At 44.6% G+C, this 24,333-nt stretch overlaps 1 protein-coding gene across 2 annotated transcripts in view; it reads right to left on the bottom strand.

Moving 5' to 3' along the window:
- Positions 1 to 607: 607 nt before the first annotated feature.
- The window catches only part of LOC103184297 (MLX interacting protein), a 32,366-nt gene continuing 8,640 nt past the window's right edge, over positions 608 to 24,333 (bottom strand). Inside the window, exons 1-17 of one of the 2 annotated variants that reach the window (XM_042337535.1) lie at positions 20,318 to 20,461; positions 18,045 to 18,151; positions 16,843 to 16,928; positions 16,322 to 16,411; positions 16,027 to 16,068; positions 14,772 to 14,994; positions 14,203 to 14,292; positions 13,697 to 13,803; positions 11,669 to 12,170; positions 10,100 to 10,200; positions 6,728 to 6,947; positions 6,041 to 6,156; positions 5,356 to 5,472; positions 4,699 to 4,826; positions 3,674 to 3,797; positions 2,303 to 2,432; positions 608 to 853 (exon numbers count right to left, since the gene is read on the bottom strand). In XM_042337535.1, the coding sequence (XP_042193469.1) occupies positions 732 to 853; positions 2,303 to 2,432; positions 3,674 to 3,797; positions 4,699 to 4,826; positions 5,356 to 5,472; positions 6,041 to 6,156; positions 6,728 to 6,947; positions 10,100 to 10,200; positions 11,669 to 12,170; positions 13,697 to 13,803; positions 14,203 to 14,292; positions 14,772 to 14,994; positions 16,027 to 16,068; positions 16,322 to 16,411; positions 16,843 to 16,928; positions 18,045 to 18,151; positions 20,318 to 20,370 (2,358 nt within the window). In that variant the 5' untranslated portion in view covers positions 20,371 to 20,461 and the 3' untranslated portion in view covers positions 608 to 731. Of the gene's footprint in view, positions 854 to 2,302; positions 2,433 to 3,673; positions 3,798 to 4,698; positions 4,827 to 5,355; positions 5,473 to 6,040; positions 6,157 to 6,727; positions 6,948 to 10,099; positions 10,201 to 11,668; positions 12,171 to 13,696; positions 13,804 to 14,202; positions 14,293 to 14,771; positions 14,995 to 16,026; positions 16,069 to 16,321; positions 16,412 to 16,842; positions 16,929 to 18,044; positions 18,152 to 20,317; positions 20,462 to 24,333 lie in introns of those variants that run through there. The other variant, XM_042337534.1, reaches the window with a different exon arrangement.

The following is a 24,333-nucleotide window of genomic DNA, read 5'->3' as shown; positions in this document are numbered from 1 at the left end:
GGCGGGGGAAAGGGGGGGGGGGAAAAAAATCAAGAAAAAGAAATCATGTCTTTTTGGACAGATTCAAAACATTAAACGTATCCAACTTACTATTTCCCTTGAGTCAATGCCTCTTATACGCGCACACATGCTCGCTACATCATCGCCTTTTGTTAGGACCATACAAAATTCATTAGATGCACAAAATGGTGGTGAGAGGCTTCCGTAAACCACAGTATATAAGGCCCGGCCAGCTGCCTCGCTCGGGTGAGAGGTGGGGGGGGGTGTGGTGGCTTGCAGCTTCTGTGTACCTGAGCAGGATTCGGTCATTAATCACCAGCATTGTCAGCCTCAGAGGGGAGCACTTGGCAAGAGATTGAAATCGGTGGAAAAGCAAGCCTTTGAAGACCCGTGAGCTCACTTTATAAGTGGCCCCACTCACCCCCGGATCACAGCTTAGCTCAATATCTTTTTAAAGTGCAAAAGTTCACATCAAGAGAGAGCGAGAGAGAACTTGGGGGATGGGGTGGAGGGAAAAGAGGGGTGGGGAAGTGGGGGGCGGGGGCGGAGAAAGAGAGAGGAAGAGAGAAAAAGAGAAAATTTGGGAGACGGGGAGGCAGGTGGGGTGGGGGGGGGGGGGGGAAGAAGAGAGAAAGCGCAGGTGATTTTCCACCAAAGGGCAATCAATGTCTGACCGACCGTCACATGCTCACACATGGCGGGGGTAGGGGCAAAGTTGCCATGGCAGCCGGTTACGAGTTGCCGCTGTTCTTGCTGATCTGGCTTACGGCTTGCGTGGCTTGTTCCGGCATGAGCGAGGGGTCGGACAGGATGGATGTGGTGGTAGAGAGTTGCCGAAGTGTGTTGAGCACCACTGGGAAACGAGCAGATACACAACGAACACACTGGTTAGCTCAAATAGGCTACATTTTCAGCAAGTTGCCCAAAAGTACACAACAACATGCATTGATATAGTGCCCCTCATGCAGAGTAGCGTCTCAGAGCGCTTGCATACACACATATGAACGTTAAACAATATTGGGAAGCGAGCAGGAGATTGGGATTAGACGAGGTGCCTTCACGTGCAGTATTTCTGTCTGTTTCGATGCTGCGACAATCTAGGATTGTAGGAATAGCACTGCGAGATGCTTATCTTTGTGAAAAATAAGCATATAATAATAATAATCATAAGCCTTGCATTTGATACAGCGCCTTACGACATTGTTGAGATGTCTCAAAGTGCCTCAAAGTATACACTGTAAAGTGGAGTGACTGTGTAAAAAGAAAACACAGGCTATATAAAAAAAAACACTCGTCAAGGTGAGCTGTGCAATGTGATACAACTCGGGACTTTCACAAAGATGAGTGTCTCACAAATTAATGGAATCACTGAGCAACATCAGGGACTGAAAGATTCCCCAAAATAAACTATAGGTTGGAGCAGGGGAAACAAAGAGAAAATGCATAATTTTCTGCCCACACCATTCCCAGAGGTTTATTGCCACATTATCTATCGAGAGCACTATCGCTTACTGGGACAAGTGAGTATTGGGTGAAAGCTTGTGGTATAGGGCTCATTTTCCTGGGAAAATCCCAAACACACTACATTTCAGACTGGATTCTACTGAAAAGTCAGTTCAGCGATTTACATTTCTCATCACAGGCTTTTAATGTGGTGACGATTTTTTTAGTAAACGTTTTCTTTAGCAATTTTGCGCTCAGACATAGATCAGATCAGATCAGATAAGATAGGGGCAGGCTTAAAGATGCTCTGATCCAATTCCTGCTTCAGCATGGAGACAGACGAGACAAAAACTGCGTATGAAAACCACCCAATCTAACCCCAAACTCCTGCTCTTGGTGACTTTGCCCTGCAAATGGTTTGCGGCTGACAACTCCACATTCCAAATGCTAACACCAAACCCATTTATTATTCCACGTATTCTGAGTACCTTTTACCTCCTGCGCCTCCCACAAACTTCCCCTTCAATTCTCACCTTAAATTTGTGCTCTACTCAAATAAAGAAAAAGCAGTGCAAATTATCCATTACTAGTTTACTTTATCACAGCCTTTGATCTGTCCTCTCAACCTCCTCAGCCCACTTTAAAATGCAAAAAACCTCCCAACCCTTCCTTCCACCTAACAGGTTGTTTTTTTTTTAAAAAAAAGTTTAAATAAAAAGCGGCAACTCAGCGCTCTCTTAAACATGGAAAAATAAGCACAAGCTTTAAGATGGGCTGCTTCATCTTCGCACGACTCACAGGGCTGATGTACAACAAGTGCCTTTCACGCCAGGAGTACATCTCACAAGCGCTGACTTACTTGGTCTAAGAACTAGGAGGGAGCAATGCTGATCCAACCAGGACATTGTGGTAGTGCCCAAGTCTTCCAGGCTGGAGGTGGAGACCATGTTATTGAAAGATTCAAACAATGGCTTGATGATTATGCTGAACTGGTGGTGGAGAGTCAAGGACCACGAGCATAACTTTAACAGCAACGACAAAATTGCATTTGTATAGCGCCTTTCACGTCCAGAGGATGTCCCAAGGCGCTGGTTATGTATGACCACATGATAACCATAACTGACTGTGCAAATGACAAGCTGCTCAGTCATGCTCACCCAGTCTCATTGACTGGCCAGCTAGGTTGCTTATAATAATAATATTATTCCTTGCATTTGATATAACACCTTATCACGTCGTCGAGACGTCTCAAAGCGCTTCACAGAATATATTGTAAAGTGGATTGACTATTTGTGGACAAAACATGGCTACCAATTGCACACAGCAATTTTTTTTTTAATCTCCTCCCCACACGCCACTAACATCATTGATTTTAAAGAGGCACAAAAATATTCTAAAATATCTAGTGTGAAAATACAGAAAGTGTTGAGTTTGGCAAGTTATGGAGCCCGATGGTGAGAGCGGAGAAGGTTAGAGGGAGCAAACATTTTTCCCCTAATTAGGTCATGTCTCCCTTTATCAAACTGATGAGTGGCTGGAAAAAACATAGCTGTCATTGTATAACCAAGCTCACCATTGGTGACTGCTAATTATTTCCGGATGAAGCTTCACCTTATGATTCAGGAAACATTTTGTGAAAGATTAAAATCCACATGCCACATGCTTTCTCCCCATCAGATTAGAGAGCAAGCAATTCGATCCTTGAAGATAGCAAGTCTGTCAAGTTGGACTCGCACAGCAATGGCCCACAATCAGCCATGGTGTGTGACCAACTTTATTTGGTGGATTGTTGGCCAGGACATCTGGAGAGGGAAACTCCCTTCTCTTTTCGAATAGTGCCGTGGGATCTTTAACGGCCATCTTTAATGGACAGGCAGATGGAACCTCGGTTTAATGTCTCATCTGAAGGATGGATTCGTGGCAATGTTCCCCCTGCGCTAATGCCTATGGAGGCGACGGAGTTTACAGTCTATTCTGTGAAGTGCTTTGAGGCATCACAACAACGTGATAACAGCTTAAATTTATAGAGCGCCCGTCACACGGGGTAACATTGTAGATAAGGTGCTATATCAAATGCAAGGATTATTATTATTATTACTACAAGGTATTGTAATAAAACTGATTGAAAAAACATCCATTTAGACAGGGCCAACACACAGATTAAGAGAGACAGAGAGAAAATTCCCATCACCCAGCCCTGTACAAAATGTAGGCCAATGGTAAAGGATACAATCCAGAACTTCCAGTTCTGAAGCGTTCTCGATTTGACGTACTCATCAAACATTTCCTGCGTGTGATGAAACCTTTGCCGCGTTATAGGAACGCCAGTCGCAGGAAGCTGTTGTTGGCAGGTACTGAAATAGAGAGAGAGAGAGAGAGATGCACACACATTACCAACGGAGCACAATAGACCACTGGCACAAACAAACACCGTCAACTACTAAAACACAGCAGTTCCACTGTCATGTGTCAATGGAAAGGATAAACCCAAAATAATTCCCTTTGAACAGAGCAGTGTATAAATCCCACATTCAATTTGAGAACTAGTACAATGCATTACAATGGTACTTGAAAAGGAAAGATTTGTAAAGCAATGGGGTGGGTATGAGTGGGGAAATGGGACTCGTTGGATAGCTCTTTCAAAGGCCGAATGGCCTTTTCTGTGCTGTAAGATTCTGTGATTCTATGATTAAACAGGGCAAGCAAAAACAAAGGGGGAATTTTAACATGAGGGATGTTACCAGATCATCAGTGGTTTAACAAGACAAGCACAGGCTATTCCCAGCAACTAAGGAAAGGTAGTTGAATGACATTTAACCCGAGAGCGAGAATACTGTAATGAGAAATGTGATTAGTAACCTGTTGATTCAGTTATCAATGAAATAGAAATTTCCATTCCTGGGCTGAAATATTTACTGTAACTGGCAAGTGTTTCCCAAAAATACACCACTCATTACTGGAGGATGGAAAGGCTCCGAGAGCGAGAGTGCGCACAAGGTTTACGTTCTGACAATACCCCAGGTCCCCAGTGTCCCTGTGTCATACGCCACCTGGTGACACGACAGTGAGCAAGTGGGCAACTGGCACAGAGCCAATGCTAACTGCTGCCACTTTGGTTACTTTCAAACCCACTTGAGAACACGCAAGACATGCGAGCAAAAAAAATAATGCCCGGTTTTGGTGAACTTAACCTAACCCACTGAGGGAATTTTACCAGCCCCCAAAACAGCTCACGGCAATCAATCAATTACCCACTTGATGGATGCATTGAGCTCTTCAATTTCTTCCCTGAGACGTTTGGCTTCCTCTTGCATCTGTGTCCTCTCCTGCTGGAGCTTTGCTATGTATTCCACAGTCTTCTGTAGTGTGACCGCATTGCTGATCTGTGGAAACAGTTTACAAACCAAGTCTCGGCACGTTAGGTTAATTACTGAAACCTGTGACCAAACATGGAACCAGAGTTCTCTCTGGCACGCACAAACATAACCCAGGCATCTTATAATAATAATAACAATCCTTGCATTTGAAACAGAATCTCACCACATTGCTGAGACGTCTCAAAGTGCTTCACAGGATTTACTGTAAAGTGGATTGACTGTATTTTGTGGGCAAAACATGGCAACCAGTTTACTCACAGCAGTGTCCCACAAACAACTATGGAATGAGTGACCAATTTTATTTGGGGTATTGGCCGCCAGGACATCGGGAGAGAGAAACTCCCTTCCCTTTTTAGAACCTTTAACATCCACCTGAACAGGCAGATGGGACAACGGTTTAACATCTCATCCGAAGGCGGCACATCCGCCAATGCACCAGACCCTCGGGGCTGCTTTGAAGTGTCAGCTAAGATTGTGTGATTCGAAGTCCTGACGCGGAGGCGAGAAGGTGACACACTGCAGCAGACCAACTTACCGGCTTTGCGTTTGACTGAGATTTCAAAGTGGCTACCAGACTGTGAAGAGTATCAAAAGCCATTTTGATGTTAAACCGCCTCTTCTGTTCTGCTGAAATGTGCGTCATTCTTAGACTCTGCGGTGAGAGATACAAAACACGTGAACTATAGTACCAGAAAACTGTCTTTAGTGTAATCTAAATTGGAATATCTCATATACATCAGTGCATAGTGTGCTAGTCTAGCAACTATACATCAACACAGCTACAACAATCACTGCAGTACCCTCTGGAGGCACGAGATCACAAGACCGGTTTGGATGACGACCATCCTTCGGCCCATCTGATCTCATGCCCCTCCATCACAGCGGCAAGCTGCTCCTAGAAAAATGAATGGTGGTCGGTCTTGCTTACCCCACCACAGCTGAACAACTTCCAGTGTTGGGAAAGAGATGATTGTGGAGAGATGCTGAGCATCAGTCAACAGGTTGCCGGGTGGGAGGAAAGAGAGAGGAATTGTAGGTTCACATCCCCTGGACTGCTTTCATCAGCGGTGGCACTGGGAGAGACTCAGAAGCAGGTCTCTAGCAATGCAGTGGGTGCTGTGGATAAACTTTTTGGGGCGCAAGGGAAGGGGAATAAAGAGTACAACCCTCCCAAAAACATGACACTCTGAACACAGCCCTGAAAACCAGCTAATAATTACCTTATATACCACCACTTCAGTTTTGGGGTTTGTAGAGTTATTGGTGGGAGACTGTGGGCTGGGGATCCGCTCTGACACTGCCGGCGATCCCTGACCGGAAGCCTGGCGTTCCCGGGCTGAGGAGCAACAGTTAAAAACAAGCTATCAGCTCCCTTCAATATTTAGCCAGATTATGAGAGATGTCCTGCTATGATAACACTCAGGAGTTCAAGAGGCTATTCACTTGAATCAGTTAATAATAATCTTGCACTTGATATAGCGCCTTATCAAGCCGAAGGACATCTCAAAGCGCTTCACAGGATTTACTGTGAAATGGAGTGACTGTGTATTTGTAAGCAAACGCGGCATCACACTCGTGCACAGCGTGGAGGGCGCTATATAAACACAAGCTGTTAAAAGGTTCCGCAACATTGGGAAGAAAAAGTAAATTTTCTCCTCTTCCAATACTCCAGATTAAATTACTCTTTCACCTCAGGAACTTGTTATGTGCAAAATAGCTGTTGCGTTTGCCTACAGTACAGTCACTACGCTTAACAGTAATTACTAGAAAATGCTATAGAGATTTTTATATCTTAAAAATGTAAATTCTGTCAATGAACAGCAAACGTAACTGCTGACCTAGTGTCTTGAGTTATCTAATGAACACGCAAATCGTTTAACATTCAGCCTGAGGCGGCGCATGCTTACGTCTCGCTGTTGCAGAGGAAACGTGCTCATTTGAGGTCTGAGGTGCGACTTGTTCAGCTTTGGACTGGATCTGGACTGCGCTGGGGATTGGGTTCGAAGCAAAGAGTTGCGAGATAGTGGATTTTGCGGACTGGGAGGTTTGGGAGGAGGCGGTTATGACACCAGATTGTTGGGCTGGGCCAACTAAAATACTGCCATGGAAATCAGTCACACCGGTAGCCTGCAACAACAAGGCATAAATAGTTATACAATGATAAACAGCTCAGCTTCGCGAGTCTTTGCAAAGTTTCACGAGTCTTTGGAAATGCTGAATGGGATGTTTGCCACATGTATCAACAAAAGCTTGGTCTGGTCAGTGAAAATAACATTGATTATGACTTTTATAAAGTAAAGTAACTATGAGATTGTAAAAAGGTAGAAATATGGTAGAATTGGGGGAGTGGGTGAAAGAGAGAAGTAAACGAAATAAATGCGAATAAAAAGTAAATAAACTGATGGAGAGGGTGTGATAGGGCAAGTACAGGTAAAGGGTTCCGAAAAGGTTTTATTAGAAAGCTTTGTCTGGGTTTATTTCACTAGTTTGGGTTAATACAGTAAAACTCACACAAGTCTGATCTGTATAAATCGTACATCTGCCCAAGTCCTATTCAAGAGTTTATTATATTCTATGCAAGTGACTGATCTCATACTTTGGTTAAGTCATATTAAATGTATGGTCCCAACTGATATGACTTGTGAGATTTACTGTACCACAATGCTAAGCTTTGCTCAACATTTTATAAGGGGCCCTTTTATTAACGTCACAGTGTGCAAAGCTGAAGAAGGTGCAATAACACAGTAATAGCCACGATTCAGTGAAAGCAGAACAAGGTTAACCACCTGTTCACCAGCAGCGACAGAAGTTGGGTTTCTGAAATGAGCATGCGGGGTAGGGTGGCAGGGGGCATTTGAGGTTGTATTGGGGGGATGGGGAAAGGAAGACAAACGTGTTGCATTTGCCCAGGCACTGACACCAAAGTCACCCCACTGCAAACCAAGGCAAGATTAAAATACACACACACGCACACACACATAGAGGCCATTCTCCATAACACAAACTGTGTGTGTGTACATGTGTGTCCGCGTACATGTGCGCGTGTAAGAATTTACACTTTTTGTATAATGTTAGAATCATAATAGATGTTGTGAACGGGTTAACTTTTAAGTTAAATTGTGGGGGGCAACTGGACTGACAGTCATGGGATAGGATACATCTGGTTTTCTCTGTTTTTGAAAGAATAACAGGACAGCTTTGGAAAAGGGCAGGGGGTCACCTCTTATCAGTAAATGACAACACGCCCACAAAGATAACGGTCCAAGGTACCGGGTCGACACAGGATCTCGACTTAGCAATAAGTCGCGAGATTCTGATAGGGGCCTGCCAAGCGACAGAAGGCAACCCTCAAGAATAGCAGCTAACTAGCAAGTTGCTTAAACTAGAGGACCTTGGTACCATCCCGGGATACTGATAAGAAATAACCAGTCACTTAAAAGGAATGTACTAATGATCCCACCTTACAAAATAACAAGCAGCAGATAACAGGGGTCTTAAGGACAATGTGTATGTGTGCTGAGGCACGTACACCCCATGAGGTGTTCACGTGAACCCAGCATGATTTCGACAGGTGATCTAATGTCCGCACCATGATTGGATGAACATCGGTATAAGAGTTCCGATAACTTTGTGAACGGGACCGTCCCGGGGTGCGGAGACAAGGGTACGGGAGACGGGGCCATCCCAGGCTGCGGTGACAAGGGTACGGGAGACGGGGGGTACGGGAGACGGGGCCATCCCGGGCTGCGGTGACAAGGGTACGGGAGACGGGGGGTACGGGAGACGGGGCCATCCCGGGCTGCGGTGACAAGGGTACGGGAGACGGGGCCATCCCGGGCTGCGGAGACAAGGGTACGGGAGATGGAAGATTGAGAGCTAGAAACACTAAGACTGAGGATATCAGATGGAAGATTGAAAGCTGTAAGCAAGAAGAATGAAAGCATGAAGAATCAAGCTTGTGTGCTGTAAAGACACAGTGTTGAACTCGAGATATCTACAGTGGTATTGTTCTGTTATAAGATCTGTTGATTGTATCGGCCTTTGGTCTGACCCATCGGGATATTAGGGAATAACGAACGAATAATAATAAAACAGTCAGATATCTGGTTAAAGGAATTAGCGTTATTTCCTTACAGATTTGGCTGATTTTATTTTCTAACAATTTGGGATTCGGCAGGATACTCTGAATTAATACACTCGGCAGTTGACGTGTTTATGAGTCCGGTACGATCGTAACTAGTAGATAGTTGGGACGATGGCCGTGCCTGCAGGCAATTAACCGAGTGTATTAACCCATTGGGATTCTGAGTATTAAAGAACCAATATAATCCATTCGAGCGAGTGTCTCTTATTATTATTTTCTAACAGTGTGCGCATGTAAGTGTGTGCGCATAAAAAAACCACTTTAAGGTGAAAAAAAAATTGGTTATGAAGGGGTTTTTATTTAAAGAAATATAGTAACCACAAAAAAATATTTGGGAGAATCGAGAGCAAGAGCATTACCGCAGATGCACTGCAACTCAAAACCAAGTCAAGTTTTGATCAAATGTTCCATTGATTAACGGCAATGGACTATAGCTCAACAACCATAATTTCCACTCCACACATCCTTTTGAGTATTGCAGACGACGGACAGACAACTTATTCAATCACAACTTGTTTTTTTATGTTATTTACACACACACACATCAAAAATAAGTTCACCTGGTTGGTTTTTTTTAGATATAGAATTCCCCTGGTTACTGTCATATTGAAAGTTAAAGGGTGGGGGTCATCTATGACAGTATTTTAGTGTCAGATTTCGGGGAAAGTGAAAGTTGTGCAACCCTCGCAAAGGTGTAAATCTTCAGTGTGTCTTCATGACCTACTTTCATAGCAAACTAAATCCCCTGGCCTCGTGTTCCCACTGCACAAACAACAGGCTAGATAGAGATGTCGCCACCTAGTCAGCTAACACGGTGTAATGGTCTGTGAGTTTCTCTGTGAGGAAAATAAGCTTCAAAGACATTCCAGGAAATGAAGAAAGATAAGAGAAGCCAATTACCACAGTAAGAGTTTCAGCTAATCAATGAAAACCTATCAGGAAGGAAGAAAGATTGGGGAGAACAAAGGCCAGAACGAGGGGTGACACAAAATGATTCAGAAAATGAATCATACATGGTTTATTTTAATATAAACTTTGTTGGGAAATGGAGAGGGATACTGGAGTATCTGCCAAACACACACACACCTTGTCCCCTCCGCACCCTGGGGGTACAAGGGAACGCAGGACCGCTTACCGTGGCGATGCCAGCTGGTGTGATGACAACACTGGGCTGGGTAACAGCAGAGGCGAGCTCAGGTTTTAATGGTGAGGATGTTACAAGCACAGCACCGGAACCTGAAGAGACACAAAAAAACGGTTCAGCCTGGTTACACTCCCTTCTGTACAATGCAATACACAATTACACCTGTATAGGGCCTTTCACATCGGGAGGATGTCCCAAGGCGCTGGACAATCAGGGATTTGGACCTGAGCGGGGTTGGAATCAGGAAGAGTGGAGGGTATGCCACTTTCCCCTGTATATGTACATCTGCAGCTTTGAGATGACAGCAGCAACAGGTGGAGGCAGGGGATCTGTTTTACTGCTTCTAAGTGACTGACTGCAGCAAACACAGTCGACAACCTCGCTCCTGTGCCATTACATAAACGGGACTTGGCAGCTCAGTGAGAGGGTGCTGGAGGCTTCGACCTCCCCCTCCTCCGTGTACACACAAGAGTCTGGGCTTCTGCACACATGGCTTGGCAAGTGAGAAATCTAGCCTGGAGAAGAGGATCGCGTGAACCCTAAGAGATCTACTCGCCCAGCTGTACACAGTGGGTCCCAGTAGAATGGCACCCGCTGATGACGGAAAAACTTGCAGATATCTTTCCATCTGGCATCTCTGCTCAAGACTCCCAGTTTGCGAAGACAAGCCTCAAGGCAGATTATGTGGCTTCTCAGACAACACCAAGCAGCCAGGGTACAGATTACTGTTCTGAACCACTGCCGGGTCTTCTAGCGGATAAAGCAAACTGGCAAAATTAAAAAATATACGGGGGATCTTTAATCCCTTGAGGATTACAGCTCCAACAGTAAAGAGTACAGCAGCCTTCCGCACACCTTCTCCCCATCTGAGCACTAGCGTGGTGGAGAAATAGCTTTCACTCACAGTTAAAGCAGGGTCATCGGAGAGAGCTTTTGTGCTAAGCTGATCAGTGTCTAATCTAGCTGATCCCTATGCAGGGGCTAAACAGCCCTGTGGCACTGCTTGGTTTCCCATATTATGCAAGTGTGAACTCTTACTATATTGTCCCCGCCATGGCCTATCTGTGCATTTGGCAGGCTTAGCGGATGAGATTGTGATAAGTTTTCGTCAAAAATCAAATCGCGGGGAAGATCGATTTATATCACGACCTACAAAAAATGAAATGAGTAAACAGCTTTGTAAAGTTAACATAATCTATGAATACCAAATGATGGCCTGTGAGAACTTCACATTACTTGTGCATTAGAAGCCGCTGTGAAAATTTATGAGTGTATGTATGAAGCAAGTTTCGCCCACAAAATGCAGTCAATCCAATTTACAGTAGTCTGTGAAGCGCTTTGACATGAATCAAATGCAAGGATTATTATTATTACTATTAAGGTTAGACGGAGCAGAATAATAATCCTTATTTGATAGTGCATTTCATGTTGGGAGGGCGTCTAAAAGCACTTCACAGTTTCAGGTTTAGTGACGGCGTGCGTTTTATGGGCGAACGAAAACAAGAACATGTATAAAATCGGTAGGTGGCTATAGGTAGTCGAGATCAAACGATTCCTTACCTGCTGCTAAAAACTGTGCTAAGAAGGCATTCGGTGACTGGACGGTGGCTGGAGAAGCAACAGAAGCGATGGGGACGAGCTCGGACTTTAACGCGGGCACGATCTTCTGCAGCTGTTTCGGGGTCCGACTGCTGGAGCCTACATGGGGAGCAGCCTTTGGTACAGCAAAGGGCATGAGTTTTTTCGGTGGCTGCATAGCCAAGCTGCACGGCGCCCCCTGCTGCTTGCCCGTGGCGAGGACTTTGGGTTTCTGGGTGAAGGTGGTGGCCGCGGCTTGGCTGGCGGCCGGTGCCTGTGGCGACGGGGAGGGGGTGAAGCCAAACTTGCGGCTCGCTGGGCTGGCGAATGAGGACTGGGTGATCAGAGGGGGGCTGTGAGGTATCGTGGGCTGGGTAGCCTGTGCCGGCGGCTGGGTGGAGGGAGTCTGAGGAGACGGCACGGCAGGTGAAAACAGGGGCAAAAACGTCTGTTGGCTGGTAAGCGAAGCCTGTGGTCGAAAGCCCTGGTGTGGAACAAAAGGTGCAAACTTTGAGCTGCTACTGTTGTTATTGCTGCTGGTGCTTGGCCGGCCCGTTATTGTTGAAGAAGGACCCGGGGATGAAATCAACTCCCCCTCGATCTTAATCGAAGAAATTGTGTTGGTCAGATTGCTGGCTGGCAAGATGCTTTCCTAATAATGGTGATGGGGGGATGCGGGGGGGTGGAGGAAGGAGGAGGGATTAAAAAAACACGATTACTGGACATGGGTTTCACCCACAAAATATTTTCTGTGAAGCGTTTTGAGATGTCACAAAGACTTGATAAGATACTATATCAAATGTAAGGATTATTATTATTATTATTCAGTTCACATCTTTATCAGATGCTCAGCTGTACTTGCACAACAAATTCAATGTGATTTTAGGCAAACGGAATGCTGGGCTATATTGCCAAACCAAACGAGTTCAGATCTTCAGCAGTCAACCTCAAGCTGTGTTGTGAAGTACAGTAAAACTAATTCTTCTCTTTATAAATCATACGATTGCCCAAGTTGACAATGCACCCGCGTCCCATTCAGTTTCCTAAGATTTCTTTGCACAAGTCAGATTTTATGAAGCAAATCATCCATCTTCTAACTCATGTGTTAATAAAAGTTAGATAACTGCTAGCAGGAGCCTTGGTCCACAGAAGTTTATCCTCTCCCGCCACATTATTGGTAAAGCTGCCAAATAGCAAGCTATAAGAGGCAACTGCAGAAAGAGAAGTGAGGGAAGCTAGCCAGAATCCATAAAAATACCCAGCAGAGGTCAAAATGTTCCACTGCCTATGATGCAAGATCCAGTATTCCTAAACTAGACATTCATGTACATCATAGTTGTATACTGTAGTTTTCCTGAGTCCCTGATTCTCCTCTTGTCTATACCCATGTAATAAAGGGAGCAAATTAGTGGGAGTTCAGTTCATCCCAAGCACATGGATCAGGGATGGGACTGGAGTGCTGCAGGCAGCTCATGGCACCACTCTGGTCTCCAAACACATTTTAGAAATGAGCAGCAACAACAACTTGTATTTATACAGCGCCGTTCACGCAGGGTAGAGTCCCAGAACGCTTTCGTTCAGTGGTTCTGTGCATTTCTCATCATTGTTCTCCCTGCGATTCACAGGAGTTATTAAAGACATCTACTCAGATGAGGTCTGCCACTGGGGGAGCTGTTGATTTAATGAGCCACTTTGCCGCGATGGACCAATATTTTTAGCCACTCTCGGCTTGTGCGGTGTAACCAAGCAGCTGGAATCTACCGCTATAATAAGGCAATGTTCTATTACAGTTAGTTACAGCTCTACCCTGTGGTAACAAGCTGGTACTGAAGTTGTTTGTTCATTTTGAGGACCGACCAGGTGACGTGCCGTGTTGTTCAGGAACCTCACCCGGCCAGAAATCATTAAATCCTTTAATCTGAAGATCACGCAAAGCACAAATACTCAGAAAAGTCCTCATAAAACACCCCATCTTACAGAACACCATCCCCTCTCTCTGTGACCAGTTACCTGTGGCGGTGAGCTGCTAGTGCCTAGCGTAATGGGAGGGACGGAAGAGGTGGGAGACGAGAAGATGCTGCCAACCAGAGACGGGAAGCGGGCCATGGGGAAGAAATCTGAAATTCAATAAAAAGAGCAGAAGAATTGATTTGGAGCACTCTATACTCAACAGCTGTCTTATGAGAAGAGTTCAGCTGCGGACAACACAATGTTTTCACACACAGCATTTGCAAACAGTACAAAACAGATAAGTTTTTGCAGAATACCGGAATAAATACACCCATCAAGCCTCTACCATCATCTCCCAAAGAACTGGGAGAAAGTTTCCAAGCCAGGACTATTTAAGACCTTTTCCAAAATTCCAGACCATCGTAAACCGTTAGAAAATGGTAAGAACGTGAAGAGTTTCGGGCTGGCGAATTTCCATGTATTTAATTGAGGAAGTGGACTTGGCACAGCAGCTGTGGCTCATCGCTGGTCACCATTGAAACGCAAGATATTCACGCAATTCTTACCCTGGAAAGGCTCAAAGGTGTCCATGAAGTCAAGGTTGGGCTGAAGAGGGATCAGCCCGGGCTGAATCATGTCTGCATTTCCTGCATGTGCTAGTGGAGAGATCGGAGGGGACAGAAACAAAGAAAATGGTTAGAATTAAGGATGAAAGGGTTGCGTCTCCGAAAAATTGTGTTTCATTTGTCTGGGGTGCCGAGGTCTAAGATACTTATTCTGAATAATATTCCTCATGCACCCCTCCCACACACAAACACACTCAACAGCACCCCACCACACACACACACTGAACATGTGCACAGAATCAAAACTTCCTGCACATTGGCTCACTGCACCAGACCTTTAACATACAGCTGAATGGTCGTCCTAGCCTCTCTGAAGAATACAATACACTGCTGTGTCAGCCTCGACTGAAATCCTGTCATGGGGCTCGAATCAGCAAACTGACAAACCAGGCAACCAAACAAAGTTAATTGATATGCTTTCCCCCCCACCGCCACCCCCACCACGAAAAAGCCAACATAATTCACAACATTCAAAACATCGGAGCAGAGAAACAAAATCGCTTGCTCACCAATCTCCCTGGGGTTCGGCCAGGCGACAGGATGATGCGAGGAGAGGGTTGAGAAAAGCGTGTCCGAGAACTCAGACATCAGCATGTCCATGTCCAGGAGCTGGTCCTGCTCCATGGGAACCGGCGTTTCATTTCCTTTGCGCTTCGCCCTCCAGGCCACCAAGTCCTCATCCTGGAAAGAAGGGCAACAGGCTTCGGGGCAGCCATCGTCGAAGCCAGGCAGCTGTGCCCGGCACCCAGCGTGTCAGAATGGAGAGCTAATTCAACTCTGTACAAGGCTTACAACGACGACTTACGTTTAAATAGCACACCTTGCGCAGGATAGCGTCTCAGAGCGCTCGGCAGTGGCGGAGCACGATGCCGAGCCGTGGAGAGGTGACCATAAGCACGGTCGAAGAGGAAGGTGTTCAGGCGCAATCTGAAGATGGGGAAGTAGGGATGAGGCGGCGGGATTGAGGGAGTATTCCAGAATTTTAGGGTATAGTAAATGAAAGCACTGATGGTGAAGCAGAGGACTGTGCGGTGAGTACACAAATAACCACCCTCAAAGAGCACACATCAAAAGTTGTTTTCCTCTCTTGCAGACAGGCAGAGCTTGGAAAAATAATTTAATCTTTCCTCCGGCAGATGGCAATGTTCACATTTTGTCTTAACATAGCAGAGTGCTGGATAACTTGCAGATAATTCCTAGTTCGTGAATGTGAAATGGGGACAGTGAGCGCCTCAAGACTATGCTGGGTAGAGGCAAAATACTGGTGTGCAGAGGAAACCTTTGCTTGAAAACATGATGACTATGTGCAAGGACAGAAGCTCTTGGGTTTTCTTTTTAAATCATTAACTTTTTACATAATATTGGGGCACGGACATCATTGCAACTTTTATGTACCTCACCCCACCCCCCACCCCCGATTTCTTTAGCCTCTTTACAGTCTCTCTTTTCATCCGTGTCACCTTCTCCCACGTGCTCCCCATTGCACCAGCTCAAAGATGCCCAGCCAACAGCGAAAAGCTCTCAATAGGAACCCTGCTGAAATAAGCTGTTGTTCATCTGTACCAATGCTTACTCAGAAGGCAGAGACGACATAGCCTCAAGCTCCCACAACCACTGAACACACAGTTGAATTCAATTGCAAGCCATCAGTATAAAACTGTCATCCAACACGGCTGCTCTATCACCAATAAGACTAGTAAATATTGATTTTAATGAAATCGTAATATTTTGCAGCCAAATCAGCGTGCCCCAAACCAAACTTACTTTAATTAAACTTGAAAGGTCTTCGTCTTTGTGTTTCTGTAACTGGAGACAGAAAAAAAGACAAAAGGAAAAAATAAGAGAAAGAACGTTTCAAAACTCCCACTGTACAAAGCCCCAGAATACCAGCATTAAATTCAACTGTACACTTGAACAGACCTTTTAACATATGGCAGAGATATTTTAACACATGGCAGAGATATACCATATAGATATTTCCAGGGGGTTAAATACCCCAACTAAAACTACAATAGTAAAGGCAAGAAAGAGAACAGGGTGAATTTGATACTCAACGTACTCGTTTTTTGAAATATGTGCGCCACTTGTGATACTCTCTGATCACAATCTCAATCCTTCGCTTCCAGAACTTTCCCTCCGTTGCAGTCGCCTTCGAAAAAGAACAGAATCGTTTAGACAACAGTCCGCTGCTCTCTGCAGTTTATGGCCGTGGGTGACGGGAGCGATCACAATTAGACAAGACACAGCGATGTTCCTTTCGTCACTCCCACTGATAGTTATTGTGAGTGCAGTGTGAGCGGCTATGAAAACATGGATGGCAATATCAAATGGAAATGTGCTGTTTGGAGTATGGCTACCAATTAAGGGATTCAAACATTTTATTTCTCATTGAATGCAGCTTTAGCCGTGACCAGGGAGTTCTGGGCAAACATGTGGAGTATTGAGAAAGTCAGCAACAATCAGTGCTTGTATGTGAAGGTGGGATCATGAGTTTGTATGCAAAGCTGTAAAATGAGAGAGAGAACGAACAGCCTGAATTTGATGCTCGAATTGTTTTTGTCCCGGGCACGAACTACTTACTTCAGGTCTACGAGGCTCCTCAAACTCAATAGTTCCATCTAATGGAGTAACAAAGTGACAGACAGGATTGTCTCGTTTTTCTACATCTACGAGAAAAGAAATCTCTCGTTACAAATAGGGAAAAAATATTCGACTGCATGATTCTCAACGCAACGCTGGGCCTGCAGAACTCCTCTGAACAGTGCATCTACACCAATGTCTCCGGCTTTGCCCAACAACTATGGAAAAACACAAGTTTTGATTTCACAGGAAAAACAACTCCGCAAGCACAAGCTTATGCGGGCACAGTGACAGTTACTGGCTCCCTGAAACTGCCCTACGGCAGGGCAGGCAACACGTAAAGGGAGGAGCGAATCCAGAAGTGGTCAAACAGGATCCAATGTGGGCTCCCTGGTTCTAAGCAGCACACTACACCTTTGAGAGTGGTCTGCACATTGCTGGAGGTTGACTGTTTTTAGTGGATTTTATATTTAATAGCGCTTTTGTTTGTTAAAAGAAATCTCCCCCCTCCCACCCCCATGCACCTACCCAACAAATACACAATTCAAGTAATCTTTACACAGTCAAAACAATAATAACCCTGGTATCCTTGCATTTAATAGAGCACCTTATCACGTTTTCAAGACCATCTCAAAGCGCTTCACAGAATATACTGTAAAGTTTATTGACTGTATATTTTGTCGGGCAAAACACGACAGCCAATTACGCACCGCAGTGTCTGACAAACAGCAGCGGATTGAGAAAACAAATTACTATTATTATTTTTGATGGGTTATTACCCCCGGAAAAGCGACCCTCTAATCAACTAACAATCGGGTTCCTCATTACCGTTGGTGAACAGAGCCATAAGGAACTTGCCGCAGGTTTCGCCCCACCTGGGAATTGAACCCATGTGCTCTAGCGTGCGAGGCGAGCTCTCTAACCACTAAGCTACAGAAGTTCACAAACCAACCGCATTTACTAGTTGTTACGCTTCTTTAGAGGCCTCTTTGGAAACAACAACGTGATGACAACGCTCACAATTTATTGTTGAATGACGGGGCATCAAAACCAGAAATGTACAGAGTCTTCACAAACAGATATAGATCTGGCCTCGCTCCAGATCAGGGCCGAGAGAGAAAGCGTACGTGTTGACATCAGCCAAGAACAGAGCCGGGCTCAACTGCGATGTTGAGAGGAAAAAGGGAAGTGGCTTTACTTACATTGCATGTACCACGCTCGCCATATAGCATTGTTGAGTCGGATTTTGTCTCTCCACAGAAGTTTCAATCCTTTAAAATTCTTCCACTTAGGCGAAACTAACTTCCCACTGAAAGCAAAAGAATGTAATCATTAGCACACGACTCTTCCAAACCGCACGCCTTGCTCTAGACTAATTTGTTAGTCATGGGGAAGTGATCCAATTGTGCTGAGAATATAATAGTAAATAATCCACGACACAACAAGAGGGTTCAATAAAGCAGCATTAAATTGGTCCAGATTTTCACCAGTCATACATGCACAGCACACAGTTCAGTGTGTCTTGTAAATGACAAGACCACAGGTGCAATATCAAAGGCATTCAGTATTATAAAAGCTTATCAGGGTGAAAGGAGAAAAGACAAGTAGGGTCCAACACCCAACCCGTACCCTGTCTGTGTGCATCCCAGCTGGCCTGACACACAGATTCCTGTGTAATAGCAATTACCCCAGAGTTACACACATGAGCCGGTGGGATTCAAGCTCTCAGTCACTGCAAGGAACCAGCGGGAAGGGCAAATTCCACAAAATCCTTCTCTGGGAGGGTGAGAATAAGGTTGGATCACTTCCAGCCTTTAATTAACAAAACCAGTCTCGTGGATGTGTTTAGTGGACAGATTAAAACAAGACTTGCATTGACTTGGACGTTTGAGCTCTCATATAAAAGCTTGGAACGTCTGCTAGTCTCCCCTCTTTTAAAAGTCTCAGCATGGCAGTTTATGTTTTCTTTAAAAAAACAAGAAACAATTCGCTGACATTTAGGTGAACCCTCACTGTATTTGAAGCAGAATTTTCCACATTCCTCGCCAACACACATACATACACAGTCTCAAAAGAGTCCTTCGAACCTCTGAGGTTAATTCAATAAAGAACACCCTGCCCAGCAAAACGTCCCGCTTGTCCTAGCAATCCTATAATGCGCCTTGGCATGTCCTCCTGACGTGAAAGGCGTTATACAAGTGTGATTTTGTTGTCGTTGTTGTTACAATACATTCATTTTCCCCTAAAATGGCTGGGCATTTGCTACCTGCTCATCAGCCACGTGCTTTGCCAATAAACCGAGTGCAATCCCGAAACTGTACATTATTTTTAGAAAACTTGCATTTTTATAGTAACTTGTCAAAACCCCTCAAGAACGCTTCACAGGCAGAGTTGCAGCGACAGTCGTGTTCTCCCAAGCCGCTGCAGATTGCTGTCCACCTGTGAAGTTTAAGGTAAACGATGCTGCTCCTATTAGTTGGCACAATCATCGAAGATCAGGAAAAGGCACGCCCACCAGCGGTTAAGAAGAGGCACACCCAAACACAGTGTTTGGAACTCAAACGCCAAATGCTGTGCCTGGGCTGGAAAAGTGGACAGGTCTTCCAGCAGCTGTTTTCACACATCAAAACAGTTCAGCTGGGGAATGAGGACTAGAGAAAGTCTCAGGTTAATGCTCCCAATATTCTCCAACCCCCAAATTCACCGCAATTGACAAAGCTGTCAATTGGCTTGCAAGAAAATCTTGAAACAAATACAAATGTCAAGCCGTTTGCATTCACTGCCTGGATATGACTTAGTGAGTCAAGGTCAGAGCGACCCATTCCCATTGCCATCAACATCCCTGTTGAGCCAAACAATTCAGGAATTGCGAGTCTTATTCACTGTCCTATTGACTAGACAGTTCAAAATGCCAGGCAGGTCCACAATGCAAGAGTCTAATTGGGAACTCACTTACAAACAGAGAACAGATGCAACCATACTGGAATTTACTATTTAAAATCAAGCAAAAAAAAGCACAAGAGAAGAATAACAAACGGGTATTTATAGTGCTTTTCCTACAGGGATGGTGTGGAAATCTGAGCAGGCCAGGAAGTGTGGAAGTGGGGAGGAAGGGACTGAAGATCTGGTTGAAGTAGTAGGTTCTTAAAAGGCTTTGGAAAGCAGGAAGAGAATGAGCGAGCGTGTGCTCGTGGTGTATGTGCATCCAGCTGTTGACAATGGGGGTTGAGGGCCAGAGGGAAGTGACATGGAGAGAGTGGGAGGGAGAGCGGGGCTGGAGGAGACTACAGAGGTAGAGAGGGATGTAAGGGCCGGGTTCCGGAGGGATTTGAAGTAGAAACCAGAAAAGTTTTTTCAAAATTGGTTTGACCCACATTGTGCCGTTACCACCACCAAGCATGCTGAACAAACTATTAACTCTGCACGTGAAAGAACGTTTGGGACATAAATAAGTCATTGAATACTCCAAATTTACCTGCAACCGGATCCCCTCCAGCACTGCTGTGCTATCAGAGTACTTGATCTCATTACTAGTTGCCACCCTGTTTCCAGTCAAGCGATGGATGTGATCCTCTATTGTGCAGTTTAAGAAGAGCATAAGAATTTGCTGGACGAAAGAAGACCAAGGTGCATCCAGATCATCTTGCACTATTCTGGCAGTCACTTGACATGACGTTTCCCAAACTATATATTATAGGAGGCGACAGCTTGGTTGCGGAACGGTGCAATGCAATCTCCCGATTCAGACAATAGAGCAACACCCAGAGTGCTTTGAGATTAAGGCAAACTTCCTTCTATACATATTGGTTTTACATATGGTGGTCAGTAAAAAAAAGCAAAGGCTGCCATCAGTTCTGCCCCACCACTCCCTCTCCACCCAACCGCAAAAAAACAAATCCAGTGCTGAGTTTGAACAGCCTGTCATTGCTACTTGTAGAAACCATGGACTCAGCTTCAGCTGTTAGCACTGCCACCGGTCGGTCATTAACACCAGGAAATTCTAAACTACAAAGCTAGGCTCAAATTAGACGCTACTGGAAACCACACCATGTGAACAGCTACTGGGGAAAACGAGATAAATTTTTTAAAAATGGCAAAGAGAGATGGGAATCAAGACACTAACCCGGACGCAATAGAAGGCAACACTATGATTCTTGAGACAGATTTTTCTGTTTTTCCACCACTCTAAAAGGCAGCGCGGTTTCAAAAAGAATGTAATTTGAAACGACTGGAGTGCTGCCAGGGAGCTAAGGACTTTCCCTGTGTATACATTTTACACACACACTCTCTCTCTCTTCCCTCAAAGGTGCCAACTCAGGGTTCTGGTCCAATGGATGGTTGAAGTAAACAGATGAGAATGTGACTACTGACTTGTGGCTGGATCAGCCTTGTTATTTTTTTCTGCTTTAACCAGTGCGAATGGCCAAAATGACTAGCAATGAACGCAACGCTAGCTGTCCCAGGGCTCTTTGAAGTTTCAACTCACCCCAAGTTGGTGAGGAAGAGTGCTCTCATTGGGCATGAGGCCATTACAACAACAACAAGATTACATTTGTATAGCGCCTTTCACGTCGGGTGGACGTCCCAAGGTGCTGGTCAGAGTGCAGCATTTCAGACCCGAGCTGGGGTCGGGGGGGGGAGAAGGGAGTGGAGGGGAAGGGGAGTGGCTGATAGCATTACCTCGCAATTCTGACACATTAATCTTTCTCTTGCAGGTTTCACTCTCAGCTGTATCCTCGGGTGGAGGGGCTGATCTCCCTGACACACTATTGAACAAACATGCCGTGAACATGATGCTGAATTCGTCACATCGGCTCTCTCATTCCAGCCCTCAAGCTGAACTCAACAGCCAATGGGAATTTTATTTCTGACTCCATTCCCTGATTTTCCAAGTCAGGATTTCTAAATGGAAAGCTAGTGGAGTGGCAAGATCCAGAGTTAGGCCAGAGTGAGGTTAATGGTTAATAGAATTGGCCGTGGGCTAGAAAGAGCAAAAGAGGAGGACCTGGTCAAGGACTATTCACTCATAATAATTATATATTAAAAAAAGGCTATCGTTCATTGACCACACTCAAATCACAGCCGCTTCAAACCTACTCTTTCCTTTGGCCAGGGACATTTTGCCACTCAAAAAAAAAAGCAGCTTTCAGAGCTCCTGAAAATAGGGAACTAAAATGGGGAAAGAACTTCTCTTGGCCAACCTCCATGGTTGGTGTGTGCATCAGAGCCAAAAAGTCATTCCAGAGCATTAAAAGTCAGTCACATCTGCTGCAATCACTAAAACTCTGATCTCTGCTTTGGATCTGCGATCCGGCCAGGAGCCAAGATAGTCCACAGCAACGGAAACCACCCTCAGCTTTTCCCCCGAATGGAGCGTTAAATCACCAGCTATATATAGAACAGCTGAAGTATAGTTATAAGTTTTACAGCATCCTTGTGTGACAGCAATTTTATACAGTATACTTTAAAGAGAATGACTTGAAGTTGCGATTAAAATAACCTCTCCGCTAGGAGACGTCTTGTGATGAATACGATAACTATTTACGATACTAAACAAGGTATTTGAATTATGGAAAACTCCCTTTTCCTCTGCCCTTCTACATTCACAAACAATGGTCTTTTTTGACAGCAAAACACAGTCGTAGCATTGTAGCTCGACGATTCCTGCCGTATTTGTACAAGATGGGCTATACCAGCGATCCAAAACCAGTTGGGTAAAACCAAATAAAAGTGAACGTTTGAGACTTTCAATGGCTTGCGATACTGAATTCATAAACAGGTCAATCTCATAAACCAAAGTGATACAGTAATAATATTCCTTGCATTTGATATAGCGCTTTATCACATCTTCAAGATGTCTCAAAGCACTTCACAGGATATACTGCCAAGTGAATTGATAGTATATTTTGTGGGCGAAACGCAGCAACCAATTATCCACAGCAGTATCCCACAAACAGTCATGGATTGAGTGACCAATTTTTTTAAAAAAGGAATTATTATCCATGGAAAAGCTATCTGCCAATCGACTAACAATCGGGTTCCTACTTATTGCTAGATAAACAGAGGCATGTGGAGTAAGGAAACTTGCCCAACATTTTGCCCTCCTTGGAATCAAACCCAGGTCTCTCGCTTCCGAGACAAATGCTCTAACAACTGAGCTACAGGACAATCCTTGTATATACACGTGATGCTTAAGACATTAAAGATGGATTGCTTTTCACTAGAAATGGCAAGAGCAATCGAATTCCCCAGCACGTTGTTAACTGTACGTCTGGTAAAATCAATCTGTGGACTATTTTTGCTCTAACTCCTTTGCATGTTCAGGTCAGCTAAAGCTCTGAGCCGCAGGCACCAATTCAACTAGCAATGAAGGTTACATGCTGGCTTTGACAAAAGGGCAAGTTAGAATCATACAGCTTCTCTTTGTGCAGCCTGATTAGTTTTACAAAGCAACGTCACATTATTCAAAAATCCCCAGCAATTCCCCATATCATGCAACTAATAACTGGACAGCAACAAGCCCTGTAAATAAAAATCAAAAGATTGCATCTGAACACAATTGTCAACATTTTCCCTCCTGCAATTCTCTACCAGAGTTTCTGATCTTGGCCAAGTGGCTGGATGATGAACCCAGTTAATTCAGGACGACAGCCTGCCTACTTCATATAGTACAGCAGTGAATGGCACCCTCTCAACTCGGCTTGCATTGTGCATTTGAGTTACCAAACTATTGCTATTAACATTACTAATTTAGTCACTCAATTCCTGGCCGTTTGTGGGACACCGCTGTGTGCAATTGGCTGCCGCGGTTTGCCCTCAACACATAGCCAATTCACTTTACAGTATATCCAGTGATACGTCTCAACTATGTGATAAGGCGCTATATCAAATGAAAGGATTATTATTATTATAAGCGAGAAGCGGTATAAATTAATACACTTTCAGTAACAATGTTTTTGAAGAGCTACCAGAACTGAGCTCCCAGAAATACTGCAATGTTGCAGGTAGTTTCTTCTGAAAATTTCCAGTCGCTCCCTGACAGAACAGCCCAGGACTAGAGTGAAAAATATTTTGGCATTGGAGGACCAAATGTTGTGCAATAACAGTCATTTCACAATGTTTAAAGTTTAAAAGAAAAATGTTAATACATCGCAGCACTGTTTTACAAAAGCTGTCAAACACTCCAAATTCTGCTAAAGTTTTGAAATGAGCTGCAAGTAACTCATTCACACCCTGGCAAAGATAAATTGATAGTAACGTGGGTCAGGATTCAAGAGGACAATTAGGATTATCTCCAACTAATCTTTTAACAGCAACATCAAGTTAGTTACCAAGACACATAGTCCTCTGACCACCATTTATTAACGTTTTGAGGCGTCTCAGCGATGTGATAAAGAGCTAAATCAAATGCAAGGATTATTATTAAAACATCCTAAGAGCTTTCGGGTAATGTGGCAAACATTTGCGACTTCAGACTACCTCAGTATCAGA

This window comes from Callorhinchus milii, unplaced genomic scaffold (assembly GCF_018977255.1).
Source record: "Callorhinchus milii isolate IMCB2004 unplaced genomic scaffold, IMCB_Cmil_1.0 Scaffold8, whole genome shotgun sequence".
Lineage (NCBI taxonomy): Eukaryota > Metazoa > Chordata > Chondrichthyes > Chimaeriformes > Callorhinchidae > Callorhinchus > Callorhinchus milii.
This window is presented reverse-complemented; position numbering and strand designations above follow the sequence as displayed.